This window comes from Bactrocera tryoni, chromosome 4 (assembly GCF_016617805.1).
Source record: "Bactrocera tryoni isolate S06 chromosome 4, CSIRO_BtryS06_freeze2, whole genome shotgun sequence".
NCBI classification, from domain to species: Eukaryota; Metazoa; Arthropoda; class Insecta; order Diptera; family Tephritidae; genus Bactrocera; species Bactrocera tryoni.
This window is the reverse complement of record NC_052502.1, coordinates 20646489-20666374: the sequence shown is the minus strand read 5'-3', so window position 1 is coordinate 20666374 and position 19886 is coordinate 20646489. Positions and strand designations below refer to the sequence as shown.

General features: G+C 34.2%; 1 protein-coding gene across 3 annotated transcripts; it reads right to left on the bottom strand.

Moving 5' to 3' along the window:
• Positions 1 to 4503: 4503 nt before the first annotated feature.
• LOC120776198 (putative ATP-dependent RNA helicase SoYb) lies at positions 4504 to 14068 on the bottom strand. Of its 3 annotated transcripts, none has more exons than XM_040106824.1 (10): positions 12609 to 14066; positions 12401 to 12550; positions 12010 to 12207; positions 11763 to 11948; positions 11212 to 11277; positions 10783 to 11141; positions 8686 to 10120; positions 8109 to 8612; positions 7093 to 8034; positions 4504 to 6329 (listed from the first exon to the last, which is right to left on the bottom strand). In XM_040106824.1, exons 1-10 carry the CDS (start codon positions 13914 to 13916, stop codon positions 4620 to 4622), a joined length of 6858 nt encoding a protein of 2285 aa, XP_039962758.1. In that variant the 5' UTR covers positions 13917 to 14066; the 3' UTR covers positions 4504 to 4619. The 3 variants fall into 3 exon arrangements, 2 of the variants coding, with proteins under 2 accessions (XP_039962758.1, XP_039962759.1); XR_005705404.1 differs by having other exon boundaries at positions 6241 to 6329; positions 6949 to 8034; positions 12609 to 14068; XM_040106825.1 differs by having other exon boundaries at positions 6260 to 6329; positions 7014 to 8034; positions 12609 to 14068.
• Between the last annotated feature and the right edge of the window lie 5818 nt (positions 14069 to 19886).

The following is a 19886-nucleotide window of genomic DNA, read 5'->3' as shown; positions in this document are numbered from 1 at the left end:
GACGGTACATAATAACTTTACAAGGTTAGGTTTGATAAATTTGTGTGCATGGGTGAGAGGTGTTTAGGGTGTATGCGTGTGTGATGAATGCCGCGAAATCACGTCTACACTTTGAAAGTTTAAAATATAGTTTAGCGAATGAAATTATGCCGCATACATAATTATAACGGAATTCATCTGTCAACTTTATGGCCCTGAAATTAGTTGGAAATATTTTTTTTATCGATAACGTTTTATTTTATGCAGCGCTGGGTTCTTTTTTATGTTAAACATAAAACAGGGTGATAGAAAAGGCAATATTTATATGGAATCTGCATAAATCAACTGAACACTATTTTTTTTTATTTCGCTAAAATACAAAACATTACAAAATACTTTATTATTTTTTGATAACAAAAGTTTGTTATTATTAACAATTTTTTGCAAATTCACAATTTTTTTTACAATTGTTATTAAGTTTTATTTAAGTTTATTAATTTTCTAAAAAAATTTTTTTATTTATTTTTATTAGTTTTTTTTTATTATTATTTTTATTGATTTCTTTATTAAATTTTTTTTTTTTTTTGTTTTTAACTTTATTTTTTATTATTTTTTTTAATATTTGTTTATTTTTATATTTTTTTGTATTAAAATTTTGTTTCTCTTTATTGAAACAATTTTGTTTTCTTTATTAATAAACCATTTTTTTCATAAAGTTTGTTTCATAACAATATTTTTATTAACAATATAACACAGTAACCTTTAGTTTTCAGTCTCGAAATTTCTAAAATAGAAAATTACAAATTTATTGCCAGTAACTTTTTTTGAGGGCAGTAACTTTATCTTTTTTCTTTATCGCATTTAATTATTTAATATGTTCGAAACATTTTAAATGTTGAAAATTTTATGTTACTTACAGAATTTATTTTTAAAATGGCTACTTAGTTTGTTAATTCAATATTACTACTTACAAAATTTAATTTTTCAACTTAAAAAATATACACTTATGTTCTTGGTATGGAATTTGATAGAAATTTCAAATTTCTCTAGTTCCTTTTTTTTGTTATTTTTTACTCAAAAAATTGTTGATGATTTTGTTTCAATTTTTTATATTGCTCAATGCTCGAAATGTTAATATTTTCCAAAGCTTGTCTCTACTCAATTTAATTTAACATGATTACTCCATAGTTTACGCACTCTTTTAATGATAATAATAAAAATTTAATAATAATGAAAATATGTAAGCGAACGAGTTTCGTTTTCATGAGGTGAAGTGTATGCTTGAATGTGTGTTAATATTAGTAAACGAATAAGAAAATTGCGGAAGAAAAACAAAATATAAAAATACAAGAAGGTTTTGGTACGATTTCCGGTAATGGTACTTAAAAAGCATGAAAACACTAAAAAAAACAAAAATTCCTTCACGTAACTTAGCTTTAAAGCGCACTCTGTACTTCGTCATTTCCTACACAACTGGCGTTAATACTGCAGATTGACTGCCCTAATCAGCACTTACCACTGATGGCAACGTTAAGTCGGCGTCAGCAACATCCACGCAACCACGCATCATTTTAGGTTAGTTTTAGAGACAATACACTTTCGTGCTCATTTTGGTATTTTGTACTTTTTCGTAAACCTACTCGTAAATATATAGCATGTATGTATATATAATTATGTAAACTAAGTGTAATTTTTTTCTGTGTTTTTGAAATGCACTGATATCACTCTCAGCCACTCGCTAAATACCCGTAATCCGTTCATTCGTAATTTGCCTTATTATGGGACGCACCAAACACTACTTAGCTAGCAGCCGAAACGAACGTACTCACACAGAATTTACTACTTAATTTAGCAATTCAAATTGTGTGCGCTGAGTATCCTAAAATCAAATAATACATAAATAAATTAATGATATCAATCGACCAAATGAACAATATTAATAATAACAAACTAAAACTTCAGTTATTGTTACTTATTGTAAGCATAATTATGTATTTTAATATCTTATACAGACTAAGAGAACTGCGAACTTACATACATACATATACAATATTATCAACTACGTTTGTTCGAACATCATTTCGTTTTAAAATATTGTATACTATACAAAATAAATTGAATTATGATAAACGTATGTATGTATGTATCTCCAAGTTAGCGTTTATGAGCAAAAAACAAAAAAAATCAAGAAGTTCATACTTATATTACAACATTAACAGAAAGAATATCCTTTAGAAATGTTTTACAACTAAATATGTTTACATAAAGTAAATAAAAATTATCACTATACAAGAATTTAAAATGATTGTTATTATTATGTGAGTAAAAAGGCTTAGCTACTATATAAACACTTCCTAAGTCGCTGAAGCGTTTGGATGAACTCAAAATACAGCTCACAAATTTAATTAAATTATTTAGAGCGTTGCAAATACTCAAAATGACAGCGTATCAGCAAGTTATAAACCAAAGTCTGTATTACTTTTATGTAGGACTGTATTACTTTTATGTAAGAATACAGACTTTGAGACATACAGCCAAAAGGTCAACTGCGCTAAGCGGCGTTTAAGTGCCCACGCACTGCACAACTATTCATATATTTATTTGTGATATTAAATTTTAGCGAAATTATAAATAACAGCTGTTTCCCACAGTATTGTATTGTAACGCTAGTAAATCTTAAGGATAAATTAAATTTCTTTGTTTACATGTTATTTATATATGATTGTGTACAATATTCTCCTAAATCCATTAATTTTTGAACTTTAGCTAGTGCCAAGTGAAACTAACGCCATTTTGCATATTTGCGACCCGGTTAAAAATCAAACCATTTATTTAAGCATGAAAAGGAAATCTCGCACAGGGTGCTACCTGAATAAAACAAAACGAGTAACCGCCCTGTCAAACGTCACACACATACATTTACTTTTATTTAATGCTTTTGTTGATGTTACAGCAAAACAATTAGCAACATTACATATTGCATTAATTATTTACCAACTCCAAATTAAAACTATATCATTAAATTATCCAACTAAAATGAATGAAATAATCAAAACAAAAGAAAACATCGAATTAACTGGCATTGCAACAACTGAAAAGTTAAAATAACGGAAGTTAACATCTGACATTTTGTTTCTATTATTTCACCGAAAATTTCAACAGTTGGCCGGCCAACAGGATAAACTGCGGATGTTGAAATTTAATTGTGCTGTGCCCGAAATAAAGAAAGCAATTATTGTAAAACCATAACCAAAGGAACTTGTAGTTACTTAATAGTTTAATTTAAGCACTTGATTTACAAAATTAAGTAAAGTGGAGATTTTCTTGGCGAAAAAATTAAGGATTTCTACAAAATTCATACACAAAAAAGCAACCTCAAAATTAAGTACTTAAAGTAAAGGGGAATAATTGCTTAAAACCTAATAAGGCAAATATTTATTGTTTAGTAATAATATTTGCACTGTTTTTCCTTATTGGATAATTTAAGAATATCTTACAAAAAAGACATAACCAAAGAGGCAAATGTTTTGCCTACATAAGTGCTTCGCAGGAAAGTCGGTGCTATAATAGTGTTTAGTGATTATTATTATGAATGAAAAAAGTGTGATAATTTTTATAAATGAAAAAAAGTGTGATTGTGTATGTGTGTGAAATAAGTTTACAAACGTGAAAGCAAGCGCAACTTTTATTTAAAATGCAAAACGCTCATTGGTAAGTGCACGGAATTTAAAAATTATTATTATTTAAATATGTCATACAGAGATACTTACTAGATAATATAAGTTATAAGATATTCATATTTATTTAAATTAATACCTCTTTATGTACGGAGATAACTAGAGACAAGTAGTTTATAAGTAAACATATATATGCAAGAAATCGTATAACGATTAACAACCTGTTACTCTCCGTTTATAAGTGAAACTAATTAGCTATTCAACCAACACAAAAATCTAAAACATTCTTATAAAAACCCACTCCAATGCACGAAATAATCGAAACTCCTAGTTTCCTTTATCACGACTCTATAAATTTTTTGAAATATCTGTTTTGGAAGATGTAAAGAGTTTAGAAGAACTGCGTCATATAGCTTTTCCAACATTCTAACATGTGTTTCCTAACATAGCGGTGCAGCGTCGATTTTAATATCTAAAAAGATCTCAAATGAAAGCGAATATCTAGCATTGTCTACTATTAATACCAAAAAAATTTAGAATAAGTAATTGAAACGCACAAAAGTTATGATATAAAAATAATCACTTTCAAAGCATTTATTTGTAGTATTATAGTTTTTAGTAATTCAAAACCACTTAAATTCAATATACATATTCTAACATTTTATCTGACATATATATGCATATGCATATAAATATATATTTTCTTTAAAACTATGCAGCAAAAATTTATTTCAAACTATAATATTCAATTGTTTATGAGTTTTAAAATTAAATATTTTCGAAATTTCAAGTAAAAACTTTAATATTGTTGAGTGAATAATAAACAAATTATAAATAATACGTGTTAAATGTTTAAAATTTAGGTAAGTGCACGGTGTGCCATTTGAGCGCGATTAAAGTCACTCCTAGGCCAACAAACAAGCAACCATATTTATATGGCTTGAAATTCACAGAGACCCGCTTTCAAAGCAGCTCCGTAGTAGGATCGTGTAGGTCCTCACTATTAACTATGGGCGTATACGTTTGGAATAAATTGCGCTCGTCATCAGAATCCTCATCGCTACTATAACTGTCATTGTGGTTTAGTGCTGCTGTCTTTTGTAGTATCATTTCCAATTGCTGTTGCGGCAGCAACTTCTCAACTTCTGACAAATCTAACGCATTCAAGTTGTACGTGAGCCAAGGATAACGCAAAGTTTGTTGCAACAAACGTGGCCATTTCATAAAAACACCCTTAACCAAGCGCACAAGCACATTTAGACCGCGTATTTCATGTGAAACTAGAGAAGGCTCAACTATACCAAGCAAATTGAGCACTAACGCATGTGGCACATCTTGTATATTGGCAGCGAATATCAATGTATCTACTGTAACTTCGAGATAATAGTCAGCAACATCGGGCGCATGTATAACGAGATAAATGAAACAGTCTGTATCGTACCAGGAGAGTTGTGGACGTTTGTGTTTCGCCTGTAGAGCAGGTGGTGGCGGTAAAGAGTTTGTGGACGAAGATGTTGTGTCCAAGGTGGTCGAGGTTAAGTTGAGTGCACGACTGTTATCGCTGCTGCTTGATGTTTTGCTGGACGGTAGTAATTGCTCTTCTTCATTGCCACTTGAGTTCGGTGTGGATCTTGATTTTAATTTTTTATAACCGAGCGGTTTATTTGTGATCGGTGGAAGCTTGTCAACACTTTCCGTCGCCTCTTGTAAAGGCGGTTCAATTGCCTGTAGCGGCGTTATAGTACTCGCGTCATTTAACTCACACATTTCTAACTCAAAGGAACGTTGTATGCATTGTAGCAGTTCATCAAAATTACACAAATCCTTAGGTGTCTTAGGCACTGCTACATCCTTTTGCAGCATATCTTTGGCTGACTCATCCACAGTGGCAACACCATTTTCTATTAATTTATTATTGAACAATTCTATCGTTTGCAAATTTTCTTCCGTTTCATTTTCATACAACAGTATTTCATAAGAATTTATATTGAAATCGGCGATAGCTGACGTTAAGGCACAGCCGCTCGCTTTCACAGCATAAGCGAAAAGATAATCTTTGGTGACTTTATAGCCTTTTGCGAATTTATTGAAATGTATGCCAGCTAGCCGGCAGTGTACGGCTTGATACGGCGTGAACTCCACAATTTCTTGGGTGGTGGGATATAGGAAATCTTTGTACAACTCATCCGATGTAGCCATTACGAAACATGCGTAATCACACAAAAAGAAACGGTAAATTGTTGATGGCGCTACATTAGTTGTTGTCTTATTGCTGAAAATACCATACAATTTGGCGCGTAAATAACGGTCATCATAATGTATTATACAATTCTGCATTGGTTTGAACCATGAGGCGGGGAATGGCATTGCCGGGTTGCGTTTCAATTTAGCAATGTGTTTATTAATTAGCAGTAGCAGTTCATCGAATTTATCCAATAGTTCGCTATCGATGTGTTGCAAGTAAATATCGCTCCAATTGCCATTTTCGTCCTCGCTACCAATTTCCACTTTTACAATTTGCTCTAAAGGCAATTCCAGCCAAGCTTCCTTGCCGTTTGTAGAGGTTGGTATGTCCGTTGAAATAATTTTGTCGTCCGTTTTTGTCTCCTGTGTTGTTATTGTGGAGGCTTCGTCTGTTTCGATCTTAATTGTTGCTTGTAGTGGTAAATAAATCTGGAAAATGCAGTATATTAGTGGCTTACTCGAGTGTGCTTCAAATATGCAGTTATGGTTAGAGGCTTCACAGTCGAAAATTCCAAATGGATGAGTTTTGTTTGGTTTGGTTTTAGCAAAAATGATTACATGCATTAATTTTTATGAATATTGTTGTTGAAGAAACAGTTTGCTAAAGTAATTTAAGTTTTTACTCTTATTTAATACCTTTCAGTATTTAATATAATTATTTTTATATTATACCAACTAATTAATACTTCTTATATGGTTGTATACTAACCGCGTTGCAATTTTTTCGATAAAAAAAAAAATTGTATTAAAATTTTAGAATTAAATTCTCTAATACGAAAATTAATTTAAATTTTTTTATTACTCCAATTTTTATATCAATTTTTAATTTCATTCAAATTTCAATCCGGGTTTACGGATTAAGTTTTTTTTATTTTATTTTTTATTTATTGGAGTTAAAAATTATTTTCAATTAAAATATTAATGCGATTTTTGAGATTAAACTTTATTTTTATTTTATACTTCTTAAAAAAAAAACGGAATATTACTTCAAATTCATTTTTGCAACTCTGTATACTACATATGTATTAATTTGTGTAATAAAGCATACCCGTTATTTCGACTGTCACTCTGTTATTGTGTTGTATTATTTTTAGCAAATAAAATGTTAAGTACATCACATGTGATTGAGTAAACTCCTACGTTGCCGAAGCCGCAGCACACGTTTGCTAAATTTCAATGGTTGCACACTAACCTCTTTAGCGTTATTAGCATTATCATTCAACTGAGCATCCCAATCTTCCACATTGTCATTGTCGTCATCGAATTTTATTAGCGAATTTGATTCCGCCACTTCTTGAGTTTCTGTTGCATGCCTTTCCACCTGCTGCAGCTTCTCACTTTCGGCGGTGTTATCGTTCGAGGAAAATATCATAAGATTACTTGTGTCATTCTCACTGAAGCTTTTAAATTCACCCTCAGAGTCACTGAGCATGTCCGATTCGTCGTCATACGCAAGCAATCCCAACTCCTCAGCTATTTCGCGTATACCCTGTTTCTTACTATCACCCACATCGGCTATATTTTTCTCCATCAATGAGCGTTTCAAGTTCACACGGTACACATATTGGCCCACTTGTTCGAGTTGCTCCATCACTATCACATTGTTCACCCAAATGGTATCGATTAACGTGAAGTTAATGCTCACATGCACACATTCATTCTGCTTTATATCGGTCATAATCCATTTCTGCACCGTTTTAGTGGCCTTGGTATCCCAGGTACGTTCGTTGTCGAACGGCACGACTCCCGTTAGACGTATATTTATGGCTTGCGCAGGAAAATCTTTGAATTTGTCAGCACATACGTAGAGTTCATCCGATTTAACGCTCGATATAATGCTGCCTTCATCGATCAGCTTGAGCGTAAGCTTTATCACCTTAATAATAGCAGTGTTTGGTACATCAGGCAACTCAAGTATACGCGCGCGTTGATATGTCTCGGCGTATTTGTAGATGCACAAATCACCGATGTGTAGCGGCCAGAGCAGATTCCAATTTTCCTGCTTCATATAATGCAAATTCAACTGCATGCTAAAATTGCAGACTTCCGGCGAGCGTCGGATATCCTGCCATTTATTAGAGTTGGTTGTACGTTGTTGTAGTAGACGTGCAGCGTAGTGGGTGGGTGAAAAGACCTGCAAAAATCGGAAATATATAAATATTTTTTTTTAATTTTCACATATATTAAGTGTTGCTCAGCGAGGTATACCTTCAGTATGAGTATGCGCATATCGCCGTCGGTCGGTATTTTATCCTTTTTGGCAACCGCATCGAAACGTGTGAGGTTATGTCGAAATTCACAACGCGGTTCATCACATTCCCCGAACTCCAAGACAAAAGGACACATGCGTGTGCCTTGTAATATGCGCGCTTCCTCGCGTTCGACCAAAACGCGCTTGGATACAGCTAAAATGTCGGCGTGTATAAATTTCAATTGATCGTGCTTTTTCATAAAATCCATTAAACGCGGTAATTGTATGCTGTTCTCCTCATCAAGCAGTATTAGTGAGCGCGCGGTGGGGCGGTCCAAGCCAGTGGGAATTTCGAAATTTGTGCTCACATAGTTGTCATAGGTCTGAGCTAAAGCAGAAAAACGCGCTGTGAATTTAGTCCAAGATGTGGGCATTGAATAGTGTATGACATGTGAGACATTCTGTATTTGCAGCTCCGGAAAGGAAGAGTCGGCGCACACTAGTATGCGTGATGACATAACCTAAAAGTGAAATTTAAAAAAAAATAGTGTTAAAACATGTTTTCTTTCCAAATTTTGAAATTGCAATTAATACCTTCTTCTTGCGCCACTCCTCGATAATTGTGCGCACATCGGCTGACGCGTGATTGTCGTAGGCAATGCAGACATGCGCCGAAGTGGTTAACCCGTCCACAACCTCATAGACATCATCATCGCTGTTGCACAGCACCAGTATGCGTTCGTTTTCGAGCGAATACTGTTCGATGAATTCCAGAATTGTGGTTATCTTGCGCTCGCTCGGGCAGAGCTTGATCGATATCATGACTCTGCCATAAACGGCAGCTTCGAGAAAATCACCAATCAAAAGTAGTGGTTGATTTGACTTACGCATAAGCGCCACAAGCAGGGAGTCCCAATCGCGTGATGTAACTATCAGTTGCCAGGGCAGTGCAGTGTCCTTACTGCGTTTGGATAGTTTAAATAAGGTCTTCAATACCAATTCGATATCGTTCTGCGAACGAGAGAGCATTAAATCTAAATCATCGATGACCAAATGCTTCAACCGCTCCATATCAAGCAACGGCTCCTTCTCATTATCACGCAACAAACGCAGCAAACTAGCCGGCGTTGCCACCAGTATGCCACAACTATTGAGCAATTGTATTTTAGCATCATTCGCATTCCGTACACCATACGAAGCAACCGTGGTCACTGCCGGACGCACGCCTAACAATAAACGTTTGCAATAATTATGCACAACTTCGACATGTGCGGAGGTCGGTAGCAGTATGATGGCGACCGGTCCGAAAGTCTCGGCAATGCGACAACTTTGTATGCGATAAGCAACGAGACTACAAATGGCCGGCAAATAACTCCATGTTTTGCCCGATTTGTGTGGGTTTACGACGAACATTGAATTACCGCGTAGCAAGTGTGGCCAGGCGTAAGCTTGTATGCGATATAGCTTTGTCACGCGCATATTTTCCATTTCATCGTGTATTTCCTTCAAAAAGAATGCCTCCGTTATGCTTGTGAGGGCCGTAAGCGGTACATTCGAATGCGCCAACACCAAGTGATCAATAAATTTGGTTTTCAACTTGTGTTCACCCTCTACAACGCGCAGCTCCTTCACTTCTGGCAAGTGTATACGAAATGTTTCGGGTTTTGGTGTATTCAATTCGTTGGTTAATTTGTCCTCGATCTTTTTCAAATGTTCCTGTTGTGCTGCTAACTTATTCAGCAGGCGATTTCTGATAAGTGAACGTTTATTGGATGTAGAATTATGTTCCAATTCAATATCTTCGTTGTCGGTTGTAGTGGTGCCGTTTGTATCGTCGGCAGAATATAGATCCGTGTTGTCCGAGTCATCCTTGCAGGCGCTAGAATTTAGATTGTCTAGGTCTAGTATGTCACTATTACCGCCGGCTTTTTCATTATAGGCGGAACGTAGTATTTCGTCGATTTTATTCATTTGCGTAGCGGGCGATTTCAACGAGCGATAGCGTCCATACCTTTTTGGCGCCGGTGAGCTTGAAATAAAAGTAATTTGTGAAAACAAACAAGAAAAAAAGTAACTTCGGTGGCACTCTTCACAAATACAAAAGTTTATATGCAAGAACTTGACAGTTATTTGCTAAGGTGGTCGGATGTGAAAAATTTCTTCGATGATTGCACCGAATAATAATCCGTGCCGAATTTTGTGAAGATATGTCGGCGAATAAAAAAGTTTGCCTACAAGAACCAGATTTTGATAGGTCGGTTTATATGGCAACTACATGCTATAGTCGTACGATCTGAACGAATTGTTCAGAGACTGTGCCGTTACCTTAGATAATAATATATGCTAAGTCTCTTGAAGATATCTCATCAAATAAAAATGTTTTCCATACAAGAACTTGATTCTGATCGTTCAGTTTGCTTGGCAGCTATACGCTATAGTGGTCCGTTATCAGCAATGCCGACAAATGAACTGCATCTTTGGGAGAAAGGACCATGTGCAAAATTTCAGAGCGGTAACTCAAAAACTGTGGGACTAGCACGCGTTTATACAGACAGACATGGCTATATTGACTTAGCTCGCCGAGCTAAGCATTTGTATACATATGTATATATTTTGTGGGGTATCCGACGCTCCCTTCTGTATGTTACAACCTATAAAAACATAGAAATTCAAATTATCTTTACCACTTACTTGCTACTGCTGTAGGCTGACAGCTCCTCCGGCGTAGTAGACTCCTTGCTTTTGGCCTCCGAAATTATGCTAAAATCAATGGGGTCTTCGCTTAACTCTGGCACTGTGGTATCTAATATATTAGCATGCTTTGCTGCAGTTTCAACTGCTTTGGCTCCAGCACTATCAGCATTCTTGTGTTGTTGCGTCTCTTTCTTTTCCATTGCTGCCACATCTAGGTCGTGTGGCACATGATCAAAGCGCGTAGTTGCCTTGCGATGCCAATGGTTTTTCTCGTCTTTATAATGATTTAAATTGGTTATATCAAAACCGGCCGGTATCATGCGTAAACCATGGAAAGTGGTGCTTTGTTTTAAAGCCTTTAAAATGTGCATAGAAAAAAATATTATTGAAACCGAAATATAATTTCCATTGTATATGTATACGCACCTCAGTAGCAGGTCGTAAACGGGGTTGCGTTAATTCGAAATATGACTCTGGCTTTACATCCTTAACCTGAAATAGATCGTTTCATTTCTTTTACCCTAGTATTTCGTTAAGTTATAGGCTATTCCACTTTAAAATAGGTTGCAGCCGATATTTAATTTTAAAAAAATACATAACCATATACATATTTGTATGTATGTTTATTTCAATTAATTCATATAAATTTATGTTTTACATGCGTAAATAAATTATATATTGCATTTCCAATATTATTTCAACAGCTACGAGTATTTATGAAAAAAAAAATATTAAGGATAATCTATACTATGTGTATGTTGGTGCAATTCACAAAGAGCGTGCTTTTTAATATTTGCTATTATCAAACGCTTTTCATTTACCTTTTTACTGGGTAAAAATGCGCGTTTAATAACTTGTTGGGGTTGCTGTGGCTCGCTATGCTGCATAAAATGCATTATTTTTACATATATACTAATTTTAAGGTGATTTTTAAGTCATACAAATTAGCCTGACTGTTGAATACTTTCGAGCATTACCTTTTTGCGCAAGTTTAACAAACGACCAAAATGCGCGCTGGACTTAGCGGGAGCAATCGGCGCTGCGCTCTTTTCAACCACCTCACTCGATTGTGCTTCGTCTTGAGTTTTGCCAATGGGTTCTTCTGCAGCACCCTCTTGTTTGGGTTCTTCATGCTTTTCCGGTTTAAGCTTCTCTAAACGTTGCTGCAAAAATTAATATTTTTTTTATTATTGCATAACCTTGCCATAAAGTTTATTGAAATACCTTTCGTAAGTATTCCATACGTTTGGAGGAGGCGGTTGTTGGTTGTGGTGTAAGTTCATTGGTAGATGTGCTGTCAGTGGTGGTTTCTTCCTGCTTCATCGATGCGCGTTGGCGATTGAGTAGATGGCGTTTTGCGCGAGTACTGGTTACATTTGTTGAAACCACGCTGGTTTCGCTACTCTCAGTAATAGTTTTGCGCTTAAAAATAAAACCAAATAAAATATAAAAAAAACTTCACAAAACGTACTATTTAATATTATTATAAGAAGCAAGGTGGGGAGTATTATTATACAAAAATTTAGGTGTGAAAATCCACATTTGAGTTTGCAAAGAAAATTTAAGTCAAATATTCAATTATTTACATTTACCATAGGTTTTTAATTTCACATACCATAGGCTTTTCAATATCAGACTCCACCGTAGTGCTTGCGTTGGACGTTAGTTCTATAAGGTTATTATTCTTCTTGTTAATTTCAGGTTTTAGTGATAACTCTTGCAGCTTGTCGGTTATAATAGATTCATCAGTTTGTTTGTTGCTTATCTGTGCAGAAATTATTATGTATTCAACAGATACTTTTTTTAAAACTAAAATTGTTTACCTGTTTACGTTTTTCGAGCAACTTTTGTTTCCTCGAAACTGCGCTTCTCGTGGAAGCTAACGATTCCACACCACTGAGCAGCTTTTCTTTTCCATGCGGCACATTTTCTTTCAAAGATTCCTTTTCGGAATCAACGGATACATCAAAATCAATACTTTTCGGTTCTGGCGGCAATTGTTGTTTACTATACTTTAGCTCTAGTGATTTTGTCAATGTACCAGCCTTGCCGAGTTTCTGTTCAGTTATTTCACAATTATGTATGGAATTGGCAGATTCGTCGTCACTCAGTAGTTTTTCGCATTCAACAGCGTTTTCTTTAGTGATTTCCACAGTCTCAACACTGTTTAGAGTGCGTACTTCAAAATCTTTGTTCGATACTGAATCGTCGAATTTGACGCTGTCCAGCAATATGTCCTCTTCGAAATCTGCGGCTTCTTGAAGATTAGCTATCTCATTTCTTGCACACCAATCTTCTACTTTTTTCTTTGCATAATCATCCAATTCAGTGTTAATTGATTGTTGCAGCTTTTTACCATCGCGTCCGATACCTTCGCACAAAAATCCTTTATTTGCACTAAATTTACTGTTACCACTATTTGTCATCCATGGCAAAATTTTGGTGGCTTTCAAATTTGCACATGTTTCACGAAAACTCGGACCGGCATCTAAAGCCAGACTTATACTAATTAAATAATCACGCACATTACATTTATAGCCCAAATGCGTGGTCACTATTAGATCGCCCCAAAAATGTGCGTCGTGCTGAAACTTCTCAACAAATACAACCGATTCTGATTCGTTCAATAATTTGTCCACCAATTCACATGCACGTTGACACCAATTCTCTTTGGCATTTGTCACGGCGCTACTCATACGAAAATCAAAGTCCGTTTCGGCTGGTGTTAAGTATGCCAAACCACCACGTTGTATATGCGCCACTGGACATGATAACTTATCAGGCAAACGAAATATTTGTTCAGATTTTGTTTGAAATGGAAATCCATAATCAATGGCCCACATAATATATTCACCACCTTGCGTATTTTTACTGAAATTCGCAATATGTGCAACACGTGCTCTTATCATTTTGTGCCAGGATAGGAATTTTACAGCCACCAGCATATCAACTGTAGGCTTACGTATCGCTTGCGTCCATGGTTGATGTGTTTTATAATATTGTTCAAGCTGCTCTTCCAGCTCTTTAATTTCGTGATAAGCCGGATTTGGCACACAAATCTCGTGAAACCAAAATAGTTGCGGATTAATGAAGTGCGTCACAGAAACATGTTTATCCTTTTCCGTAGTCATCTTGTATTATTTGCCACACGAAGAACTTTATGCTTTTATGAACTTCATCAGAAAACAATGATTTTTAGCAAACTATGGCACTTGGTTGTAGAAACTAATTCTGCTAATGCCGTTAACAAAAACACAAAGAAAGGATTTATTTCACAGCGTCTGAAAATGCAATAACGCAGGCTAGATATGCCGCTCACAAATCGATTTATTTCAAATTTTTCGATAAATATCGATTTTTAGTACATTTAGTGTGTTTATAGACTTCAATAGTGCTTGTTGAGAAAAAGTTAGTGCTTAGTACATAAATAATAAGAAAATGCTGAGTAAAAATGCAATAAATAAATTAGTGGAAAGTTAAATATTTCGAAACCTCAAATAACTGCATACTTTGTATTCCTCGTTGAAATTTTAATAAATATAATAATAAAAATGAACTTAAGTTTCAAATATCTGTAAAGTATTTAGTGACCGACTTTAATATTGGCATCAGGTGTTGAATTTCATTCACAGTGAAATATTGGCATGAAGAAAAATCACCAATCACTGATATTTTGGGCTAGCAATAGCAGTGACTATAAGCGATTTCTCAATCACAATGATAAAATCACCGGTGGCGAAATATCGCTCATCACTAGTTTAAAGGCGTCATATATGCAACACATACACAGAGACAAACATAGGTGCAATATACATATGTATGTATGTACAAAAACATATCAGATATGTGTTTTGGCAATGTGCACTTGATCTATTTTATTGATTTCAGCTTTACATTTTTCTAGCAAAAAATTTAAAAATAAACAATTTTACACTATATGTGTAGATGTGTATGTATATTTGTTTATGCGAGTTTGTCTAGGCAAATGTTAACTTGGAATTCGCTTTATTTATAACAAGGCGCTAATAGAATTGAAGCGTTAGTTTTTGTTGTAAGACCTAACCTTCAAAAAGCACGTGTATAATTTTCGCCAGGGGAGGTCGATTAATCAGTTTGTATGGCAGCTATACCCTAAATCGGTTGTTGTTGTTGCTGTTATAGCGGCAAAAATCTGCCGAGTTCATAGTCCTTGGCCGGCCTAAAGCGGTTCGATACCGACGGTTCTGACAAATGAATAGATTGTTGTTAAGGAAAGCTTGTGTAGAAAATTTCAGATCGATATCTCAAAAACTGAAGGACTAATTCGTATTTAAACAGACAGACGTATATGTCGGTCTAAATCGATTTGGATCGTCATGGTGATCATACACATATTTCCTAAGGTCTTCGAAGTTTCTTTCTGTGCGTTACAAACTTCGGATAAAACTGAATATACTCTGTTCAGGATAAAAAAATTAAAAATATATATTAACATTACAGATGACCCTAAAATTGGATTTATTGAGCTGGGTATGCTTAAGCTTAGTGCAAAGTAGATATACTTGTAAAATGTGGAAGGCAGAGCGATACTCTCAAACGAAAAACGATTAAGAGCGATTTGAGGGTCCTGATCTTTTATGAGTGGTAACCCATTCTGAACGTTTTTCTGTTCTTAGATCACAATAGATTGTTCGCGGGAAATATATCGACAATGAAGAGGTAGTCCGGAGCTCGTGGGCTATTTTGAAGAATAAACGTTTGGCGTTTGTCGGAATCGGGAGCGAATCCAAGTTATAGGAAGCACCGGTATCTATAACTTATGTGGTCATATTTCTCGATTATTATTTTTTATTAATTTATTTATATTTTTTACATTATAATAAAATAAGATGTATTTCTTAATAAAATAAAATATTTTTAGAATTTATTTTTTTAAAGAATTTTTTATTTACTACTTTACTTTTATTTTTGGCATATTTTTGGAAAATCTCCGACAAAACTCTCGGCATGCATATGATGTTTAATATTGTTTTGTTATGGAAACCCCATGACTTGTTTATTAAACAGCCAGCGGGGCGTATGAGTAACATTATTTTCATATTTATGTCTGCATATTTATTTCATGAATAAAAGCCTATTTTTACAGCGTACTGACCTCTAATACATTTTATTTACACAGCCACATATGTATGTACATACATATCTATTTAAATGTGCTCACTAGCATTGTGAATGAAATATGCTAATTGTTGCGTTGCGATATGATGTAATGAATGAATGAAATTTGAATGAAAATATTAAAATTCAATATATTGTTTATTATGTCTATAAGAGCGTTCACCAATTTTAGTTATGAGCATATCATATTGCCAAATACATTACATTGACTACACGCACATACATACATATGTATGTACATACATACATATATAAATATGAATACATTATTATAGACAAAGGTTGTTTAAAAACAATTACGCATTGTTGGCAATTAAGGTAAATTTTAAACAGTCTGCATAAAAGGTATTTACTGCTGTGCTAATTCTCGAACTTTGAGATTTCGGGATTGCAACACGGGATCCCGGAAATTTTCGGGATTATTAGTAAACTCAATACAATTGACAATTAAAATAAATTGATTGCATAAAAATTATTTAAGACAGTGTTGATTTTCAAATTATGAGAGTTTAAAGATAAAAACGGGATCCCGAAAAATTTAGGAATCTTTAGTAATTTTTTTGCAGCGTACTAAATTATATTCAAAACTGCGATTTTTCCGAATTTTAAGATTTCGGGATTTGAACACAAGATCCCAAAAAATGTCGAAGATGATAGTAAAATCAATATAAATGCTATTAATTAGTAGTAAAATACAGAAAATGGTAGTTCTCCCATTTGAAAACAAGATCTCGAAACTTTAGGATTCTTTAGTAACATTTTCGCAGTGTGCATAAATGGTATTCAAAACCGCGATTTTTCCGAATTTTAAGATTTCGGGATTTGAACACAGGATCCCGAAAATGATAGTAAAATCAATACCAATGCTATTGAATTTAGTGTTGTGCTATTTTTCTAGCCTTGGAATTTCGGGAGATCAACACGGGATCCCGAAATTGATCGCGATAGTTAATAAAATCAATATGAATGCTAATAATTTTTAACTACAATTAATTTTATGCAGTGTGCATAATAATTATTTAAAAGTGTGTTGATTTTCAAATTGTGATACTTCAAAATTAGAGAACGGGATCCCGAAAAATTTAGGAGTCTTCTAATGCAGTGTGCATAAAAAATATACAAAACTGCGATTTTTCCAATTTTTAAAATTTCGGTATTTGAAATCGGGATCCCGCAAAATTTCGGGATTTTGGTAAAATCAATATGAATACAGTTAACTATTATTTTAATGCAAAAATAAAAAATTTTCTCAAAATATATGTATAGCATGTAACATCCAAGGCCAAGATGCGGGTCCGTCAGGCCTTAAAAGTACTTCACTAGCCTTAAAGTAAATAATTTGCTCACAATTTTTCATTGGCGCAATATTAGACGAACAAAAAATATTTATTTATATTACATTATTTAATGCATTGAGAAACAATAAAAATTTTTTATATTGCAAATAGCACTACTTTCAGCCTTCTATCCACATAGCGTTGTTTATATCTGCACTTTTATGGTTTGCTTTCATGTTTATATTCACATTGTTGTTGTAATTTTTTTTTGTTGTATTCAAGTATTTTTATAAGGCGCGGAGAACTTAGTGCCTACAATGTTGAAAGAAAAATCTGCGTGACTTGCATGAAAAATATTTACATATCTGATTATATACGAATATATGTACATACATATATACATACATATATGTGTGTATATACAATCATACTAATTGTATATTGTTTTAAGCACAGCAACGGTACCGTTTAATTGTAGCTTCCATTTTTTAGATTTGCTGGCGTAAATAGCATCCTAAAATATAAATCTTTGTTCAGAGGAGGAATGCACATTCCTAATATACATATATGTATAATGCACATACATACATACGATACATATGTATATATTCCTATGTGATATACATATTTAGAAATGAAAATAAATAAATCTAAAATTGATTTTGTGTGTTTTTTGCAGAGTACAAGTATATGCGCACTTGTTGAGAAAAAGCGCTTTGATTGTGATTAAAACATTGATCGAAAACAAAAGATAAAACTTTACGAATCTTCAAATCGATTTTTTACTAAAAATTCCTTCTGATCAATTTTGACCCGGACTGACAAAAAAAAAATAGATTTTCACGTATTTTAATAGCAATCTGTAATAGGGTCTTCAAAATGTTGTTCTTAGTCAACACAAACATGCCAATGCCAAACTCAATTTTCTATACACTTGTTATAAGCATCGGGATAGCCTTCAGTGCCTTAAGAAAATTTTAGATTAAGATTTTTCGGTTTCGACTCATTTTGGAGTGCCATTTGCTAGATTTTTGAACAGTTTAGCCCACGCCCTGTCACCAATATTGATGCATTTGATGAATGTAGAGCCTTCAACTGTATTGTCAAGGATACCTTTTGTGACGTCTATTCGACGTGGGTTTTGCAAAAGATTCAGAGTCTAACATTGAAAATCTAGGAAAATACTTTTAATCGAATCGATTTCTGACGCGCAGGTTATATGAACCCATCCGTGTCAAATTTGATCAGATGGTATACCCTCTCTGTCGAAAAACGGTTATCCGTGATATTGTTTATATAACAATGTTATATTGTTTTTTAGAGACTTCTATTTTTGAACAATTTTGACAATTCTCGGCAAATGTTTTTCAGGTATGATTTTATCATTGTTGTTGTAGCGACGGAAATTTTTCCACAAATAACTTTTCAGAATACTCTTGACTCGATACTCATTTGGTGGATAAAAATCAGATGGTATTTGTGTTATATAGACCCCACGGGGTACGATCTCGAATATAACGATATTTCTTCATTGTGGGGTTTTAAGGGATTTCACAGCTTCAAAAAAAATATTTTTAATATGTTATGTAATTTTTAATTCTATAACATCCTTGAAATATGGTTCCAAATTTTCAAGTTGATCCCGGTAACAGTTTTGTAGATACAGCCTTCAAAAGGTGAGCGCTCGAATCTCGAAACTGTATTTTCAAAATCGGTTTTCAATATATCTCTCGAAACTACTCAACCGATCTTAAAGAAAATTTCTACAGGTCTTCGAGATATAATTTAAAAGGTCTTGAACTAATGTTTTTTTTTGTTCAATTACAGCTATTTAAAAAACTAAAAACGTCGCTTTGACCTTCCGAGAAGCGAAGGATATTTCAATTTTTTTTATATTTATCGTATTCGATATGGAACCCAGGTTCTCTGTGGAGTTAGGATGTGGTTTTTCATATCATGATTAGCAGATTATCTCCTGCTATTTGTAGTGTTCATCTTGATGTTATTCCTTACAAATAAAGGGTGATTTATTATGAGGTTCCCTACTTTTTTTAAAGAACATTCTTTGGAATTTCTTTTTTGAAGTTTATCTCTTTTAATTGTTGGCCATGGCTACATTTCAGATGGTCCATCCGTTGAGTCCAACTTTCTATGACCCGTTTGAGCATTTCGACTGGTAACTGGCGAATGCCACGCGTGATGTTTTGCTCCAAGGCATGAATCGAAGCAGTATTGTCCGCATAGGCTTTAGACTTTACATATCCCCACAGGAAAAAGTCTAACGGTGTGACATGACACGATCTTGGTGGCCAAGCGACTGACCCAAGATATGAAATTATATGCTCACCGAAGTGTTCTCCCAATAAATACATTGATTGATGCGTTGTGTGGGAAGTGGCGCCGTCTTGGTGAAACCAAATGTCGCCTAAATCACGAACTTTACTTTCAGACATCAAATAGTCGGTTATCATGGCGCGATATCAGTCGCCATTGATGGCAACGTTCTCACCGGCATAATTTTGAAGAAATATTGACCGATGATTCTACCGGCCCACCATTCACACCAAATCAAGGTTCTTCGTCTCAGACGCGACAATTTTGTTTGTTTACATACCGACTCAGAAATAGGCCTAATCGCAAAACAAAGTATTGCTCGAAAAAAACGTC

Excerpts from the sequence above, each read along its gene's own strand:
- LOC120776198 (XM_040106824.1), bottom strand. The coding sequence starts at position 13,916 with ATGACTACGGAAAAGGATAAACATGTTTCTGTGACGCACTTCATTAAT. Across the intron at positions 10,121-10,782 it reads TCAGCCTACAGCAGTAGCAA|CTCACCGGCGCCAAAAAGGT; the intron begins GTAAGTGGTAAA and ends TTTTATTTCAAG. Across the intron at positions 6,330-7,092 it reads ATGCTAATAACGCTAAAGAG|ATTTATTTACCACTACAAGC; the intron begins GTTAGTGTGCAA and ends TGCATTTTCCAG.